General features: G+C 39.5%; 1 protein-coding gene across 5 annotated transcripts in view; it reads left to right on the top strand.

Moving 5' to 3' along the window:
• Positions 1-19,336, top strand: part of npy2rl (neuropeptide Y receptor Y2, like) — a 63,642-nt gene that overhangs the window by 31,911 nt on the left and 12,395 nt on the right. For 3 of the 5 annotated variants that reach the window (XM_047385176.1, XM_047385179.1, XM_047385180.1), the window contains exons 2-3: positions 4,189-4,433; positions 4,563-4,695. In XM_047385176.1, the coding sequence (XP_047241132.1) occupies positions 4,245-4,433; positions 4,563-4,695 (322 nt within the window). In that variant the 5' untranslated portion in view covers positions 4,189-4,244. The remainder of the gene's footprint in view (positions 1-4,188; positions 4,434-4,562; positions 4,696-19,336) is intronic. The other 2 variants (XM_047385177.1, XM_047385181.1) reach the window with 1 other exon arrangement.

Raw genomic sequence — 19,336 nt, 5'->3', positions numbered from 1 at the left:
TCTTTTTCATTTTTAAAAACACCCACAAATCATTACAGGTATATTCAGATTTTTGAAGAAATTGAATTTTCATAATTACTAAAATGAACAGAAGAACATGCTTGTAATATGTCTATAAGGAGTGAATCTGCATTAGATCCACTTTTTGATATTTTAATTTATTGAAATGCACCGAACCCAGTAGTTCCAAATTCTGGTCTTAAAAATGCAACAGAGCTGCAATGACCCAAAACCACCAAAAAGGCATAAAAAGCTGGGAAGTCAACAACATGAAGATGAAGACAGCTGCAGGAGGTTTGTTCTCCTCTCTTGTTTGTGTTTCTGTTTAAAACACATACCTGGGTGTAGAACTGTGAGACCTTTCATGAGGTGAACTTGTAAAAGTCTCGTTGCCTGCTTTTTGTGGCGATTTGGGTGCCATCAGTGATCCCGTCAGCCAAGCGCGAGCTGATCGCCCTTGGACAACATGCTCAGTGAATCAGCTCGCTGGAGTGTGCACCAATGTGTGTCTTTGGGAGGGTTTAATCCCACGTGGGTTTGTCTGAGAGCGGAGTAGCATTCATTTTAATGATGGTGGGTGCGTTACCGTGTTCACTGCATACGTGTGTGTATGTGTGTGTGTTGGGAGAAGCTTTTTTAATGACCTACATTGCAGCGCGGCGAATGGGAGAGAACACATCTGTACGTGCAGACGATTGTTAAAAGCTATCACACAACGGGTGTGACATCCTCCCACCTGTGAACTGAGGATTGATTTAGAGTCTCTGCATTTGAAGCGACAAACTGTGTCTAAACAGGGTGGGTTAGTTCTGCAACAGCAGATATCAGCATCTTCTTTGCTTCTAAACATGTAAAAATGTTTAATTTTTCTGCTGTTATTTAACCAACAATGACTTATCAGGAGATACATATAAAACCATATAATTACATACATTCCATAAACATATAGCCTTATTTATTTGCTAAATGCCAGAATAATAGGAAATAAATACATTTGAATTTTATTTAGATCCATTAGTTTACAGTTTACAGCAAAAAATTCTTTACATCCAGGTAGGGGGTCCTGACCACTGCAAAATGTTAGTTTTACTTCCTGTCATGGGACAAATTTTAAACTTAATGTAAAATTAAAAGATAACTCCAAACCTAAATCTGCCAGGGGTGTGAAAACGTTGGGATTATGTCCTTAATATCTAATAGAATCACAATTTGAACTTTATTTTTTTGGGTAAATGTTTTGGGTGTCTCTCCACAAGCTTCTAACTATAGTTTGCTGGGATTTTAGCCCATTCTTCCTGAACTGCTGGAACCAAATAATTTCATCCACCTTGTTCACATGCACTCTTTAGCTCCGCCCACAAATGTTATTTTGGACTGAGATCAGGACTGTTGTGATGGGCACTCTGAAACAATGACTTTATTGTTAAGCTACTTTGTACCATTTGGGTTGTATGCTTAGACTCATTGTCCATTCTCAGATTGATGCACGACAGCAGTTGCCTGTCGAGGGTCATTGCTAATGTCTTTCCTGCTTGGCATTGTTTTAACACCGACCCGCATGCTGTATGCAGAGAGGGAAACTGCCTAAACCTCTGCTTTTGTAGAGGTGGTCACATCAGCAGCACTTGGCTGCTACCTTCCCTCTTGGATCCAATGGATCCATCAGTGTTCTGGCTGTAAGGTGTAATGGTGACATGTACACAGGGGCTTGTGTCTTCTTTAATTCCATGATTTATTGAAAGTTGAACTTTAGCTGCAGTTCACCTTTGTAACAGCCTCTGCATTTACAGGTTAAATAAGCCAGATCTTGGGGGTATCTTTTCACTCTGCCCACAGGCTCTTAGACAGTAAAAGATCATTTAACGCCTTGTTTGTATTGTCTGTTTGTATATTAACAGCCTGAGGGTGGCGGACCACAGGAAACTTCCCAGTATGGCCACCATCTGCTGCTGCTTTGCCTCAAAGATCCACTGAGATGCCTCAGGGCGACATTAAGTGGAGAGTTTAGTAGAAAAAGTAGAACTTTATACTCACTGGGTACCAGGACGTTCTCGGTAGTAATAGAGTAATGGTCCGTGGACTGAATAAATAAACCCGTATTGACTTTGTTTTTATATATAAACCAAACAAATTATGGACAGTAATCGTTTCAAAGCAGGAAAATCAGGCTATGAGAAGATGGTTTATTGTAAAACTCCAGTTAAACGAACATGCAGCTCCACTCTGCAGTAACCGTCAGTGTTATAAACGAGAACACATTAAGGACTGGATGTTAAACACAAGCATAAAATGTCAAAGCAGTTTTATGCTGGTTCTTAAAGTGCATTTGCTGCTACAAAACCCACTGTTGTCTTTTTTATTTCCTACACAGATGTGAACATAAAAAAATAATCAGGTCAAGTCTACCTGTTTTGTTCTTAATCCGTTGACCTGGAAAACAACATGGAATATGACCAAGATCAGATTATAGCTCGCGCTACATCATCAAATAATCTGGGAACAGTAAGTGTAGATGAGATTGGAAACCATGTTCTGGTCAGCTAACATTCACTGTAATTTAAGCTTTAACCTCGTTCTCCTTAGTGAAATGAAATGTACTTCTCTGCTGAGAAAGACGCATCAGTGGAAAAATGAACAACCTGCACATAATCTGACCAGATTAGTCACAAATAATCCTTAATCATAGGACTAATTTGTATATTAGATGGATGGATGGATGGATGGATGGATGGATGGATGGATGGATGGATGGATGGATGGATGGATGGATGGATGGATAGATAGATAGATAGATAGATAGAGAGAGAAATAGATAGATAGATAGATAGATAGATAGATAGATAGATAGATAGATAGATAGATAGATAGATAGATAGATAGATAGATAGATAGATAGATAGATAGATAGATAGATAGATAGATAGATAGATTCACTATATTCTGAAAACAGAATAAAATGAAAAAGTTCTAAAAGTGAAACTCATATATAGATTTATGACACATAGAGTGAAATATTTCAAGCCAGTGTTTCTGGTAACTTTGATGATTATGGCTTACAGATATTGAAAACCAAAAGTTCAATGTCTCAGAAAATTAAAATATTACATAAGATCAATAAAAAATGATATTTCAAACTGAAATCTTATGCTTCTGAAATGTCACACAGCCCCAAATTCTTCCCCCAAACAAAGTCTAGAAATGTTTTACTCCAAGTGTAATAAATCTATACAATATTGTGTATTTCTGAAATGAGTCACAAAAATATCAAGCTTTTTGATGATATTCTAATTATTTTAGCTATTCTTGTATGCCTGTTTTAACATATTCCACACATACTAAGGACCGTATTGGAAGCACTCTGCTGCCATCAGGCAGTTATTCCCAATTATGCCACATTTTGCTGTTTTGAAAACTAAATACTTAGATTTACAGTATATCTATCGTTAGTGTTATATTCAACATTACAATCTCTTCTGAAATTATAATTTGCCTGACAGCAACAAACAGTCATACGGTCGTAAATGAATTCAGGCAGTGAGAGGCTGTAGGTTAGAGTTACAGTTGGGTTTAGGAAACAGGGCTGTGCAGTGAAATAATTTAAGAGGAAACTGCTTAAAATGATCCTAATTATTCATATAAGGGAGTCTAAGCTGATTTTAAAGAAGAGTAAATTGAAGAAAGAAACATATTCTTGTGTTTGTTGGTTTAAAGGAATGAAGAGGAATTGACGATTTAGTCCAAAGCTTTCTGCTCTTCACTAAACTGGCTGCATGTTGTACTTATTTTAACATATTCAGATCAGAGTTAATTTGCTCATGTTGTTATGTAAGCTGTTGTTTGGGGACTCATGCTGGCCACTCATGCCTTTTATTAACAATGCTATCGCTTAGGCCAGAATAAGTGCTCCTGTTTTTGGTCCTTTTGTCACCTGATTGAGCTGTCAGTGATTATGATCCTGGTGTGTGATCCACTTCAAACTAATCCACGAGTGTTGTGTGGTTTGCCTCCTTAGATGAAATGAGCAACATCAGATTTTTTTTCGTAGCATTTCAATGGCCAGAAATAGAAATTTATCCAAGTGCCTCTTGAAAACTGAGAAAGTGTCCTTCACACATACATACCGTGATCAGAGACACTGTTGTAAATAAAACATGTTACCCGTCATTTACCGTTTTCTTCTTTATCCAGCAGGCAGTGCGAGCTGGAATGAAATGGAGCTGCTGGCTGGACACGTATGACCGGACATGGAGGCCTTCGGTGAAGTCAACGCCACGCAGGAGGAGCTCCGGTTCCTCCCCCCGCCTGACAGTGACCCCAACAACCTTGGCTACCATGATTACTCTCCGAATATCGGCATCCCTCCCCCGGTTCTGCCCACAGGATTCGAGGGAGTGAATTTTCCAGAAGACCCCATCCGACTGCTGAGTGTTCAGGTAGAGGTCACATTTCTGTTTACAGTATTCCTAGATTATCCTCCATCTTTAACCGAAGATTCAAATTTACATTTCACTTCACATCAACGTGAATACATCTGACAGCTGTTTGCTTTTGTTTGTTTGAAGGTGGTGTTGATTTTGGCCTACAGCACCATCATCGTGCTGGGGGTTCTGGGTAACTCTCTGGTCATCTATGTCATTTATCGCTTCAAGACACTGCGAACCGTCACCAACTTCTTCATCGCTAATTTGGCCGTTGGTATGTTAAGACACACACACAAACTGCTCATTGCTAAAGTTGGTTCTTGTCAGTCATTGTTGCATTCAAATCCTTTCTGTGCTATATGTGTTAAATTTACTGTAAGGACCTAAATGTGAAAGAAATTGATCTGCAGACTTGCTAAGAATTGCTAAGAAGAGCCCAATCAGAACACCAATCAGAGCAGAGTGGTCATTTTAGGAGTGGGACATCTCTTTAATGTCTGTTTTCAATGGGTTTGACGTAATACATCGAGACATGGAGCACTTTGCTGGCCAAGCTAACAGAAACTTTGTTAGGGAATAAGTTGGAATGAATTCACACAATTTCTTAAAATACAAGAATTTATTAACAAAAATAAGTCAATTTAAAGTCAAACATATTTCAATCAACAAACTTTACAATGCTAAAACAATCCAGGAAGAGGCAGGATGTAGCAAGAGCGGTGCTTTTATTTGGACAGTGGCGTCACAGGAAGTCCATAGTTACCCCGTTTCCTGGCTGTGCCGGAAGTAGGTTAGTCCAATTTATTTTGAAAGTTCCAGGAAAGTTTGTACTGGCCTTTCACGTTGTAACCATGGCTGTGGGTCCCAACACCAGTAACTTACCAGTGGTGGAAAGCAGTCAGATTGATCCCAGATTGGAGAATCAAGAAGGAATGAGGGAGTCAAGCTAGTGGCTAATCAGAGCAACGTTGTACCATGTAAAACTACCTAAATGTAAAAATGTTTTCTTCTTTTTTATTTCTTAGGTTGACTCTAACTAGCGGTAATCTTGTCCTTAAATAGTTATTGGTGTGACCCTGAGTTACTATTCCCCTAAATTTGATCTACTCAACTCTTAGTAGCTGATAATTGGATCTCAGTAGCTGTATGCTTGATCCTTGGTAACCATTGAGAAGCTTTTGCTGTTTATCTCCTCACTAGTTGATTTTTGACTACCTGTAAGCTTCTGTAGCTGTTAGTTAAGATTTTCTCTTGGATTCTCCAAACAGAGATTACTCTAACTAATTTTCTCTGCAGGTAAATAGTGACTGCTCAGAACTAATCCACAGAATCCCACCAAATTAGGATGTTAGGATAAAATCTTCATTAAAATCCAAACAATCCCATCTTTAAGAGGTTAGGGTCATGCAGGATTACGTTTATGCTCTTTTGTACGTACAGATAAGCTTATATCAATTTTGTTCAAGTTTTGTGAACATTTACTAAACCAAAACATTTGGTTTATGATTTTTTTTTTTTTTTTGACATTTGTGGGTTCTCTCCCCCTAAAACATTTCAGTTTGTGGAGTGAGATTGTGGAACAGCTTAAACATGGAGCTCAGGTCATGTCCAAGCATGATCCAGTTAAAGATGTTGTATAAAAGTGTGATTTTTAAGAACAAAGAAGAAGGGTAGTGTATTCGAGGTGTTATAACAGATTACTTTTATTGTTTGTGGGTGTGGATGTATGTGTTGGATATAGAACTGTGCAGTGGGGAAAGGGGCAGGATTAATAAGCCGATGCTTCTTCCTGCTCCTTTTCAGACATATTAAGTTTGTACTTGTTATCCATTTGTTCGTTTGTTTCATTGTTACTTATTGGTATAAATGTTTTCATTTGCTAGAACTGTGAGTTATTGTACATGTTCGAAATAAAAATCATTCATTCATAACACAGTTGAATAAAAAGGGGGGGGAGGGTCGATATTACTTGCTGGGGGTTCGTGATTATATTTTCTCTTTGTGGAGACTTTTATTCTCTGTTTGGGACAAAAAGACCCCAGGTTCATTAAAAATATATATAGTGAGATGACTTGGTTTAAAGGAAACTGATGTAAGTCTGTGTAATGTGCTCTGGGCTAATTTAACTGTGTTGGACTACATAAGGTTGCGGTTTGGTGACAGAAATGTAGTCAGATATGGAAATACTTTGTATATTTCTTATTTTTCCTCCATTTAAAATAATATTCTTTAGTTTTTGAAAGAATGAAACCATTCAGCTGTTTGAACGGTGCTGATTTTAAATAAAATGTATCCTTGTGTTTAAATTTTGCCAGCAATGATGAATCAGATTTCAGTTTCTTGTTGTGTGTTGGTTCTGTTTTCTACCCTGGCTGTTGGTGATAATAGGATTAAAACCAATTCAGATATTCTTCATTTTGTACTGAAACAGGTTTATAGCAAGTAACTAGAATCATTCTCCTAAGTAAAGCTGAATGATGACATAACTTAATTTATTCTGCTAACTGAAGACAGAAAACACAAATGAGAGGCGACTTTCAGAATTTCAGACGTCTTTAAACTCCGCTTTTCTATTTTTGTTTGTTCAAAGACAAACATGATTCCTTGTTTTTTTATGAGCCACTTTCGTTTTTTAATCTAGGAGAAGAAAAAATATGGAAGACAAAGATAAAAAGTGACTCACCATGCTCTTTAAAATAATGATCATGAATAAGATGCATTTTATGAGGAAAAAAAGTCATAGAATTCAGCGTTATTTCATGAATTATCATTTTAAAGCTCAGAATAGCTGCCTTTATACATCAGAACACATATTTTCATTTGTTGTTTCTAAAGCTTTTAACTTAAACATTTATGCAAGAATGTCAGTTGGGATTTCTTTAATACGATTACAGGGAAAGGGATGCTGTTTGTCTGCCGACTCCAAAGACTACTGCTGGCAGGAGAAGACAATAGTGGCAATAACCACAAAAACACAGTCTTTGTATTGATTATAATAGCAGTATGTTTCTCACTCTGAACTTCAAAGTCTGATCATAATGGCATCAGATCAAATGTGATCAAAAACTGCCAAACAAAGTGAAGCAGGAGCTTAGAAGTGGGGACAAAATGGTAAGATAGACACATTTTCTGTTGAGAAACAGAAATGTCTGGTAAAACATTAATTGTCTGCAGCGCCTGGACTCTGAAAGGCTAAACCAAAAGAAAATACTGTTCTCCCTGTAAATTTAAATAAAAAACAACTCCATTAGGGAGGTCACAGTACACTGGAGTGTGTGTTAGGTGTGTACCTGGGGTCATGGTTGGATTCAAATGCAAAACAGGAGCATGTAAACTAATTTGACCTGAACTTTAAGCAAGTAAGAAGCATCTTACCTGGACCAAGGTGAAAAGAGACTGGACTGGACGTTTCCTCACTCGTTAAGGATCTGGGGTGCCATGTGACCTGCTGATGTTAGTCCACTGTGTCAACGCAGCCATCTAGCAGGACATTTTAGAGCAAGAGGAAGATGAGAGACACCAGAACCAACGATGCAGACGACCTGAAGCCTGCTTTTATAGCAATTCATTACAACTCAGCAGAAGCACAGGCTGATCACCTCCATGCCACACCAGACTGATGCAATAATACATGCAAAAGGAGCTCGTCTTTGACTTTACAACGGCACAGAGTTTCCCTTTAAAACTGTACCCGGAAAAACTGGTGCATGCTTTTCAAAATCCTTCCAAAATGATGCTGCCAGAATCCTGACCAACGGCAGGTAGATGGACCATTTCTCCCTAGCCCTTAACACCAGCTCTGGTTGGTTGGAGGATAGGATTAAATCTGGTTGATGGTTCTAAGGCACTGATTGGTCTTCAGCCTAAATACGTTTCAGAGTTGATGGTTAGGTCTAAACCCTGAGGTTCCCTTGGGTAGCGATAAAAATTCTAATCACGTTATTTTGGTCAAGATTGAAATCGTGACTTTTTAAACAACTATTTACTAAGTTTAATAAAACCAAGACATTTATTGCACTAACAGAACAGTGAATTGAAACCAAGAAGGAATCAACGAACATTATCTTTAAAAAATGCAAAAATACTAGAAAAAGTATTTATTTACCTGCAGGATATTATATATAAAACAAGCCCAAAATAAAACAAAAATCTTAGAGTTCTAACTGTTTAGAAATAAAGTTATTCTGGAAATAAACAAAGAAAACATTGAAATATAAAAAACACAAAATTACTAAATAAGTGATGTTGGAATTATGAATCTGAGAATATTATTTAATATTAATATTTTAATATTTTATTAAATAATATATGGGTCTGTTAAGGATTGTCCTGTGAATACCAGCCCAGTAAGGTGATGGTATTAGGACAAAATAGAAAGGTGTGAGACGAGCTCTGACATTATTGAACAGCATAAACTCTGCACATATATGGAATAAATTCACACAATTTCTTAAAATACAAGAATTTATTAACAAAAATAAGTCAACTCAAAGTCAAATATATTTCCATCAACAAACTCTTTACTTTGCTAAAACAATCCAACTAAACTACCAAGCAGAATTAAAGAATAACGAAGACTAATGGGCTATGTACAATATAAACAAGTTGATTAAAGATGATTGGAAATCATGACCAAAAAGAGTGATGCAACATTACCATGCAATGTTTATGTTTGAGAACCAAGGATTATCTTGAAGAATCTGGAAATGAAGTTAAGTTAGTCTTGGAACTAATTTAGGCAATAATCAGCAAACGTTTAGACAACCATTCACAATGCAAGATCAGATAAAATATTATTTTAATAAAATAATGTTTTAAATAATGATCTGCTAAATAAAACCAACCTTCTGGATGACTGATTCTCAACGGTGTCTCATTAGCTGCCTTTATTTATTGAAATAATATTTGAAGAAATATTATTAAGGGAATATTTTGGAAAAGAGACAAATCTTTCTGGAGAAATGTTTCATTAGCTGTTAGTAGTTAAAGCTAACAAAATAAGCTAATAGCTTAGCACCAGAATAAACACACCTTTAAAATACCGTTAATAAAAGGGTTAAAATGCATAAGAGCGGACGGCGCGTTATGATCAATCTTCTGTTTAAAATCACCCTTCAAGTAAAATTTGTCTTAACTTTAAAACACACAAAGAACACAACCTGAACACGAGTGCTGCAGATATCCTGCTAGCACCAAGATAGCTGAGTTCAACACAAACAAAACTTCATAAAATTAAAAACGTTTAGATCATTTCATTCTAAATCTGTCTCTGCCCAAAACACCTAACCTCATGAACCATGGTGAGGAAACGTTGTCCAAGAGTGAAGTTTGAAGAAGGTATCCACAATCAACAAGCGGTTAGCTCAGTAGCTTCGCAGGAGGGTTGAAGGTGCGTTCGCTCCGAACAAAAGGGTTAGCTCCAGAGCTGTAGCTGGGCGGCCCGTCCTGTCCGCTCCTACAGGGCTCGGAGAGAAAGTCAAGCAATGCTTGTACCTTAATTATCCCCGTTCATGAATGATACACAGACAGTATTTCATTCGTACTTATTTTTGCATATGATCGATGATTATATGACACTCTTGGATCCTGTTTGAAGAGTTTATGTCTGTTTGCCAGCAAAGAGACATCAGCGCGCTGGGCCTCCCCTGACCGGTCCCACTAGAGGCCATGTGGAAAGAGGGCGGATGTAGCAACAGCTGTGCTTTTATTTGGATAGTGGCATCACAGGAAGTCCGCAGTTATCCCGTTTCCTGGCTGTGCCGGAAGAAGGTTAATGCACTTTATTTTCAAAAGTTCCAGAAGAGTTCGTACCGGAGTTTAATGTTGAGATCCATGGCTGTGGGTCCCAACAGTGAAATATAAATAAATAAAGCAAGAAAATGAAAAATTGTCACAACTGACAAGAAATAAATTTGCTCGTATTTTATTACTGCTACAAAAGAATAATATTGCAGGTGTCTAGGTGCAAGTCTAGGTGTTTTCCATGGGTTCCAGTGCCTTTCTGCATTAGTTACAAACTGATGACTCAGTTCAATTTCAGGCTGAACAGGTTTGTTTTGTTGTCGATCCGTGCAGAACCCTTCCAAACAACATCTGTGTCTTTAAATCGTGCTCTACAGAAATCACCTGACTCCAGCCTTGTAGGCTAAACGCTGCTGCTGTTGCTCCAGATAAAGGTCATCACGCCTCTTTGCTGTTTCATATATTTCCTAAACGGTGCCTCTACTGAGGGACCCGATCATGACTCAGTTCATGCCTGCCAGGGTGGCACTGCTACTGCTCTTCTCCTCTGTCTGCCATCTTGCACTGAGTGATGCTGTGATTCGCTGACAGGTTTAAATATCGGTAGTTAGATCCTTAAACAACCAGTAAATGGCACCAGTAGCTCAGACCAGCCAACACTTTCCCAGTCATCTGCTTCAACACACGCAAGAGGATCTCACCTCCACTTTAATTATCTCAGATTGAACAAGTCTGACATGGTAGGATTCACACATCCCACACCTTTAGATCTGCTGCTCATCTGTGAAAACCTGATTTGAAGTCTCTGGAGAAACGGGACAGAAACAGTTGGCCAACAGAAAGATAGTCTGGTTTTCCCCGAATTGTTATATTTTCTAAACAATAAATATGTTCAGAAGATTAAATTTTAGAGGTGAAACAAATTGATTAAAACCTGCTAAATTAAACCCAAACACCCTGTAATTATCGCCCAAACAATAAAAACTGGAAACAGAGAATAAATAAACCCACAGGACCTCATTATTGTACCACAACTAAAGAGATGTAATGAGGTGCAAAGCAATGCTTTGGTGCATCAGCTTTTCAATAAATGAAATCATTAGAAATGAGTAAAGGTGCAGGAAATAAGGCACTGAAACAGGCTCTGGTGGAGTAAGAAGGAACAAGATCCCTGTCAGGTTTCTGATGCAACTATGTGTGCAACAGCAACATTAATCAAAATCTTTTTAGCAGCAGTTGAGCAACCAGCTGTCCAAGCAGAAGTCAGCATGATCTTTTTAACAAACTTCAGGAAAGTAAAGAGAAAGAAAGCGAGCGGATTGCTGCGGCTCCCCGGCCGGCCATCTCCATCTGTCACACGGAGCTAATGAGTCCGCAGAAGCAGATAATTAAATGGAGTTGTACTTGTTTTCCCTTGTGAGAGTTTAGCTGTTCAACCGTGTGTGTGTGTGTGTGTGAGATGAACGCCGATGTATTTTTGTGGCCTCAAGTGCCTCTTGTTCAGAGACATGTTCAGAAAATTGGATGCAAAGCAAACCTTACTGCTAGCGATAATTAATGAAAACACGGACTATTACTGTTTGTGTTCTGAAAAACATGAACTTCTAGCTGCATGAAGTTGCGTTTTTTACAAACTTTAGTGTGGTTAGATGTTTTTAATGTTGGTTTATATGCCGTATTAAAAGATTTTCTAGGTTTTGAAGGTTTTTATTGGATAATACATCAGGTTTATGTAAACAGGTTCTCCGAGTTTCCTCATCATGGATCCATAATTTCAATATTTGGACCACTGAGCCATTTCATTATCACTTTAGCCTCATTATATGGTGATAAATGGTGCTCCTAAAACACTGGGCAAATCTTCTTCTGGGTGATGATTTGATGCCCTCATTTATTCACGGCAATGTTTTCATTGGCTGCTCTTCTTGACATCAGGCCATCATCCTCACTCTGCATGCAGAAACCTTTACTCCTACCAGCCGCCCTAGTCAACGCTAGGAGACGGTCCTGGAACCTCTCTGGCAGCCTGAAGCCTTCTTCACAGTGGTGGAACCTTTCTACTTTGTGCTCTTGATGATTCAGTAAATGGTTGGTCTGGATGCCATCTTACTCGCAGCAGCATTCTTGCCTTTTTGATGCAGAGTGGAAATGACTGCATGTGTTTCCTTGAAGGAAACCATGGTTGACAGTAGAAGCAGCTGTTCTGTGTGTTATCAGCTGCAGGTTAATACTGATCTAAAGATAAGATAATTGAATTGTTTTTTAAGTTAGTTGTCATTGATTTTTATTGGTCTTGGAATTGCCTTTTATCCGATCCCATGCCAGAAGAGATGAATACTAGGTTTTCCCTGGGTTCTCCGCCCAGTGGGATATACCTGGAAAACCCTAAAAGAAAGATAATCTGGAGGGATCCTGAGTTTGAACCACCTCAGCTAGGGAGGGGAAGGTTATTTCACCTGCATATATCTAGGGCGTTGTTGTTTCATTCATGATCCAAATCTCATGACCACAGGTGAGGGTTGGGATCTCCAGCAGTCTATGGGCGAGAGGCGGGGTACACCCTGGACAGGTTGCCAGTCCTTCGCAGGGTAGGGTTGGGACGTATCCCAGTAAATGAAAAAGCTTTGCTTTTTGGCTTTGCTCCCTTTTCACTATGACAGACCTCATCTGCTCCTTCATTACCACAGTTCAGGCTCTGATTTGTCCATCTTGCTATCAATCGTTAACAAGACATCAGGGTAGGTAAACTCCTCGGACTCCCATCTGGAGGGAGGCGTCCATCTACATTTGAGATCCATGGGCTTCAGAGAATGTTTGAGTCTGGCTATGATCCTGGGGGCTAAGTTGTCCAGGGCACTGTCCACAGGTAGGAATTGCAATGGCATTAGCCTCAGATGAGGGGTTAGACTGGAATTTGGCAGGGATGTCCTGTTCTGGTAGCACTCCGTAGCTTAATCCAGCATTGTGTTACCACACATGAAGAGTCTGGGTTGTCTTGATGCAGGCGCCGCTAGCCGAATACCCCTTGGCAACCGGAGTGACCCGGTGGTGACAAAAGTTTTAGATTTTGTAGTTTTATAATAACATTCTTCCAACAGATTTACTTAAACCTTTGACTTTAAATAACTTTAAGTGAGAATTTTGTTGGGGATACTTTTAATGTGACAGATAAAAAACAACCAAAAGGATGACATAGGAACGGGAAGCTGCCAACTGGTTGTCAGCCATTCCTTTGTCTCAGTTCCCTTTGTTACCAGCAGTCAATATAAAAAAAACAAGTTTACAGACAGAAATGACACTTTTAACACCGACAAGGTCAATCCCAAACAGCTATGAGCTGGAAATGTGGCAGATCTTTGCACAGAATTGAATTTTGTTTTCTGAAAGCACATAATGGAACTCAACATTAGCACTTCATGACCACAGACAAGTATGTATTACTAAGGATAAAACACAAAAAAGTCAAGAGCTTAGTTCCACTTTTCACTGTCATTTGTTTCTAAGAATTAGAGGACAGATGACATGTGTTATTTGCTCATCTCTTAGATTCAGGAGGTTCATAGGTCAGAGTAAGGTCACTTAACAAAGAAAACAGGTAAATCTCTGTAAATCCTCGGAGGCTGTGAAAAATGTCTTCACAGTATATCTAATGCGTTTGTCATCATCATCCCTCCTGAACTTCTTCCTCTTGTATCGACATTGTACTGAAGACTCTCCTGCAGCAAACACCTCAGTGGATTTTGCACATTTGGGAGCTTCCGCCTGAAGGACTAGGTTATTTTTATCACTTTGTCATGTATCCTCCTGGATTTTGTCTTATCCATGTGGCATTTCTTCACAAGTATTTAATGAAGCACTGATCCCCAAGCAGCAGGTGTTTACAGAGCCGTTTAGGGCAGTTCATCCCAGGGTTGAAGCCTGAACTGAGGATTATTACATGTGTCAAACCTGCTAATTAACAAAACTGTTTTTGTCTATTATGTGTTTTTTGGTCAGGTGGACATGTTACTTATGACATTTTATTCAAAATATGCAGATCAATTTTATGCACAAACTACTCTGAAATGCTATGATCCATTTACATGCTGAAGTCTGTTTCTGCACAGACTGCATGAAAGCTGCAAGGAAGAATTCACTAAAGGGAGACTGGATCCATGTCCTGCTGACATCTCAGAATATTTGGTAGGATTTGGGATTTTACAGAACTATTTATAGATTACTTCTGTTTTTGATGGGGTTTTCGGCTCACAGTCAGATGTTTCAGACCATTAAATCAATGTTAAAATCAGACAAAGATAACCTGAGTAAATTCGATTTTTGGGGAGAAAAATAAGAAAAATCTATCTGACTCAACCTGGCCCAGCACCATAATATAAAGTCCCGCCTCATTAAATCATTAATTATCTCTGATTATCACTTTGGTTCAGTTTCACTCAAAATACTCAAGCCTAACTTCTCTCAGACCTGTAGACTCAAACAGATCACTTCATTAGAACCTGTCTGACAACATGAAGTAGGCTAAAGGATCTCAATGCAATACACCATGTCCTCATCTATAGAAACTCAGTCTAAAGTCACTGACCTGTCGGTCTGGAAAGGCTAGCAAACCATTTCTGAAGGTGTTGCGACTCCAGTGAACCATTATCCACAAATGGAGAAAACATGGACCAGTTCTGATCCTTCCCAGGAGTGGCCGGCCTGCCAAAATGACCCAGAACTAAATCTAAAGCACTGCTGGCCTCGCTTGTCTTGGTTAAGGTTAGAGTTCATGATTTCATGATGATAGTAGAGTTTCAAGGCCAAAGCCACTCCTGACCCGAAAGAACACAAAGGCTCTTCTCATATTTGCCCAAACTCCTGATAATGGTCCAAAGACTTCTGGGAAGCTGGGAAGCTAGACTGACCGGCTGAGCTAAACTAAACTGAATTTATTCGGTAATGGTCCAGATGAGAGCAACATTAACTTACAAGCAAGTATCATTAATGAGGATAAAAGCCAAAGTGCTTATCTCAATTGTGGTCTTTCAGGGACTAAAGTTGAAGTCTTTGGAAGGTGTGTGTCCCATTACACCACCTATCTCCAGTGGTAGGTGGGGTTCATCCTAGGCAGGTCACCATCACAGAACACACAGGGCAAACGACATGCTAGCACACACTCACTTCCAAAGGGCAATTTAGAGAAACCAAATAACATAACTTTCATATTTTTACACTGTAGAAGGAACCTGGAGTACCTGGAGAGAACCCATAAATCCATGGGGAGAACTACAATCTCCTGGCCTTGATTCATCATCATCCATGATCTGAAACCGGCCGGACCAAACTAACTGGTGGTGGCATGCATGTGTTGCCTGGTTTTAGTGCAGGCTCTCAAACTGTCCCCAGGGGGCGCTGTACTGCAGCTTTTAGATCTGACCCACAGAACTTTCATGGGCTGACGGTGTACCAGATGAGATCTTAGTGGGAAGGTCCTGCAGATATATAGAAACGAGGGGTGAGGGCGCAGGGGAGCGCCTCAGGGATGCAGAAAATAACCAATTGTCAAACATGTCATGTCAAACAGCTAAACAGGTAATTATGTTGGTTTTAAATCCACCCAGTGTGAATGTGCCCTACGTCTATGGGTAGATTAACCCACCTTCCTCAGTACAGAAAACTCTAATGTGACTTCTTTAAACCTGGCTGCTTCCAGCTCCTTTAATCCAAGACATGAGCCGAATGGGTCGTCATGTTTAGTTTGTGTCTCCGCGACCCCGGCCTCCCTGCAGTGCATGGCATGAGCACAGCGTTTGTGCCTTTGTCACGTCTTCACCGAGCGTACGCGTCTGCCCCCTCTCCCCCGGTCAGAGTCGTCTGAGGAAACCAGACTGTCATCTTTTCTGGCTCAATGAACAAACTGTAATGGAGAAGAAGTGACAGACGTCCATTTTGTATTTTTTCAGCGCATCTTGCATAATGAGAAAAGGCAACAGAGCTGCTGAGAGGTACGTAATGTGAGTGAGGATGCTGATGGGAACCTTTTGTGCCAGACCATGCCGAGTGTCAGTGAACTACAATTTGGGGAAGTGAGGCCAAAATGAGCAACCGCAGGGTGTGTGGTGCCTTTTTGTATTCTTCTGAGGACTAGAGAACAAAATAGAAGGGAGGAGAAAGGGGAGAAGGAGAGGTGGGTGAAGCAGCAGCAGAGGGAACATCTAAATGAATGAAAGAGACAGAAAAATACGAAATATGACCCACAGTAAAAGTTACAAAAAGTGTTTAATTATTGGTTCATGTGTGAAACTTGCATTCTGCACCCAGATAAAGAAGGTAGATACATCATAACGGTTTATGGATTTGATGATTCCCTAAATTCAGAGACAAGACATCCCTTCAGGAAAACAGGGATCACATCTGGAGCACATCTGTCTAGACCAGGAATGAACAATTATTGCAGTTTTAGAAATACTGGATATTAAACAGGATTTATTTGGGTTTAGTTTTTCAGGTAGGTATGATATTAAAGAGAAAAGTAAAGCTGCTTGTGTCCTCTGTTGGGAATCTGATTGGAGCTCGGCTCGTATTTCTGACTTCTTTTATTTTATTTTGGTGGCAGGTTGGTTCCTCTTTGAAATGCTGTCCTTTGATGTTGTTGATTCTAAAACTTTCCCTTTTTTCTGTTTGTTTTGGAGATTTCAGCTCTGCTGAAGCTCACGCTGTCCCAAATATTCATCTGATTTGTTTGTCTGTTTGCAGCTTCAAGAGAATGGCATGACAAGAATCCCTCCTATTGTCCTCTATCAAGTAAACATGCTTGTCTCAGTCTTCTGCAGACACACATCTTGATTTGTCATTGCTGAAAGTTTCTGGATGTTCGGGATGAAGATTAAGGAACAACAAACTCTTTCTAATCTTCTTCCAATTGAGAGATGCTCGGTTTTTCTTTTCTGCTGAAGGTTTTTAACAAGGAACATGTAGCAGAAAAAGAGAGAGGTTCATGCATTGAAACATTAGAAGTTCAGGAATATTTATTTTATGTCTGACTGAGGACGTCTGGGAAGCAGAGGGGAGCTAAGAGGGATCAAAGGCTGGAGGAAGAACAGAAAACTGACACATATTATGAACTATATATGTTATAAAATGTATTAAAATCTATATATTCTCTGGCCTGCAGGACTGGAATGCAATAAGTAGGATTAAATACGATTAAATAAATGGGTCACTATAAAATCGTTGGATATGGCGGTGTGACTACTTTTTCAGCTGCAAACCAAAGTGAGCTTGAACTTAAGGTCAGGAACTCATAGGTTGACATCTCCTTCAGGATGTACTGCTAGAGAGCACATTTCATGGTCATCCAGGTCCTGAACCTGAGGCCCAGATCATGACTCTACCCCCACCATGTTTGACTGTTGGTATGAGGTTCTTCTTAAGAAATGCTCTGTTAGTTTAACACCTTCTAAAAAGTTATACATTTGTCTCGTCAGCCCACAGAATATTTTCTGAGAAGTCTTGAGGATCATCAAGATGATTCTGGTACAAGATGATTCTGGTAAATGTGAGCCAGGCCTCCGTGTTCTTTTGGGTCAGTAGTGGTTTTGGAAATGTCCCATGGAGCAGGTCTGGGTTGGATTTGGCTCATGAAATTTAACCAAAGATTGTGGGGGAACTGGTTGCCGATATATTTTATGTTAGTGGGAGAAATACTTTTTTAAACATGGGTTCTGTTTTAACAGCAAATTTTTTATCTTTTCTCAAACAGAATACACCCAGTTGCTTCAGATTAACCTAAAATTCATTATTTGTTTAATATATTATGTTATTAGGCTGATTCAGTTCTCTCTTCATCTCGTATGTCTTATCTAATTTCTTCCATTTCTCTTTCTCCTGCTGTTTCTGTTGGTTTTTGCCCATAGGCGCCACATTAAAAACAAAAGAAACCAAACTACAGCAGACCCGGTTGGAAAGCTGTGGTTCTGGGCTAATCTGCCCTGACAGATGGCGCGTATTGAGAGTTTAGTCATCTGAGATCCTTGTAGTGTGCAGGGTTACAGGCTGACCCTGACCCGCCTTGTGGAGAAATGGTTTCAGTGGACCTCCTGTCCTGGAGAATCAGATCTAATTGTACATCAGATAAAAGGTTCGCTTGCAACAGCTGCTAACGCTCAATTCAACTGATTCGGTCTGAACACAGAGTCCTGACGAGTCTTTAGAAAGGTTAGCATGTCTGTTTTTGTCTGTTTATGCCTTTAAATGGTCCTTTAACTCAACACTGAAGACTCGGCTGTTGCACACAGGTGATTGGATGGCAGGTTTTGAAGTTTAACTAAATATTTACTTCAATAAATAAAAAATAAAAAAAGATGTTCCTCAAGTTCTGCTGAATAAAACAGGGTTTAAAGCTCTGATCCATTATTCTTCAGTCCCGTCCTCTGCAGTTGACACCAGAGGTTTGCTCACACTGTATAAAAAGAACCTTTTTTTTCATTGTGTGACTGAAACATATCCTGCTTTAGGTCAGATTTATTGAAATGATTTCTCTTTGCTTCATGCAGGTACAGTTGTTGACTTTCTTCACATCCAGGACTTTCCATGCATTCCTTATTTGTTTAAACTGTATGATTAAGTTTAAATGTTTTGGAGTATCCTACAACATCTCACAATAGTTTGCTGAGAATTTGACCCGTTCCTCCTGACAGAACCGGTAGAACTGGGTCAGGTTTTTAGGCCACATATTTTCTGTAGAAGTTAGATCAGGTCTTTGTAATGGCCGATCCAAACTTGGAGTTTGTTGTCTTCAACTTGTTTGGCAGAATGCTTTGGCTTCCTGAAGAGCCATTTCCACCCGGGCCTGAACCTCCAGGCTGATGATTGAAATGTTTTTTTCTCATGATGAAATCTATTTTGTGAAATGCACCAGTCCCTCCTGCAGCAAAACAGCCCTCTACATGACCCTGCTATCTCCATATTTCACAGCGAGGTTGGTGTTCTTAGCTTTGGAAGCTTCTATCTTGTTCCTCCAGATGTAACCCAGGTCCTTGTGGTCAAACACTTCATTTGTCATTTCATGAGGCTCCAGGAGGCTCCACGAATTGTCTTTTTCCCTGAACCCATTTACAGTCTGGCTTTTCAGAGTGCTTTTGAGGTAATGGCTTCTTCCTAACAGCACTCTTTTAGCAACTTCCGCAGCATCT

This window comes from Girardinichthys multiradiatus, chromosome 14 (assembly GCF_021462225.1).
Source record: "Girardinichthys multiradiatus isolate DD_20200921_A chromosome 14, DD_fGirMul_XY1, whole genome shotgun sequence".
Lineage (NCBI taxonomy): Eukaryota > Metazoa > Chordata > Actinopteri > Cyprinodontiformes > Goodeidae > Girardinichthys > Girardinichthys multiradiatus.
The sequence above is the reverse complement of the archived record's forward strand: the minus strand, read 5'-3'. Positions and strand labels throughout refer to the sequence as shown.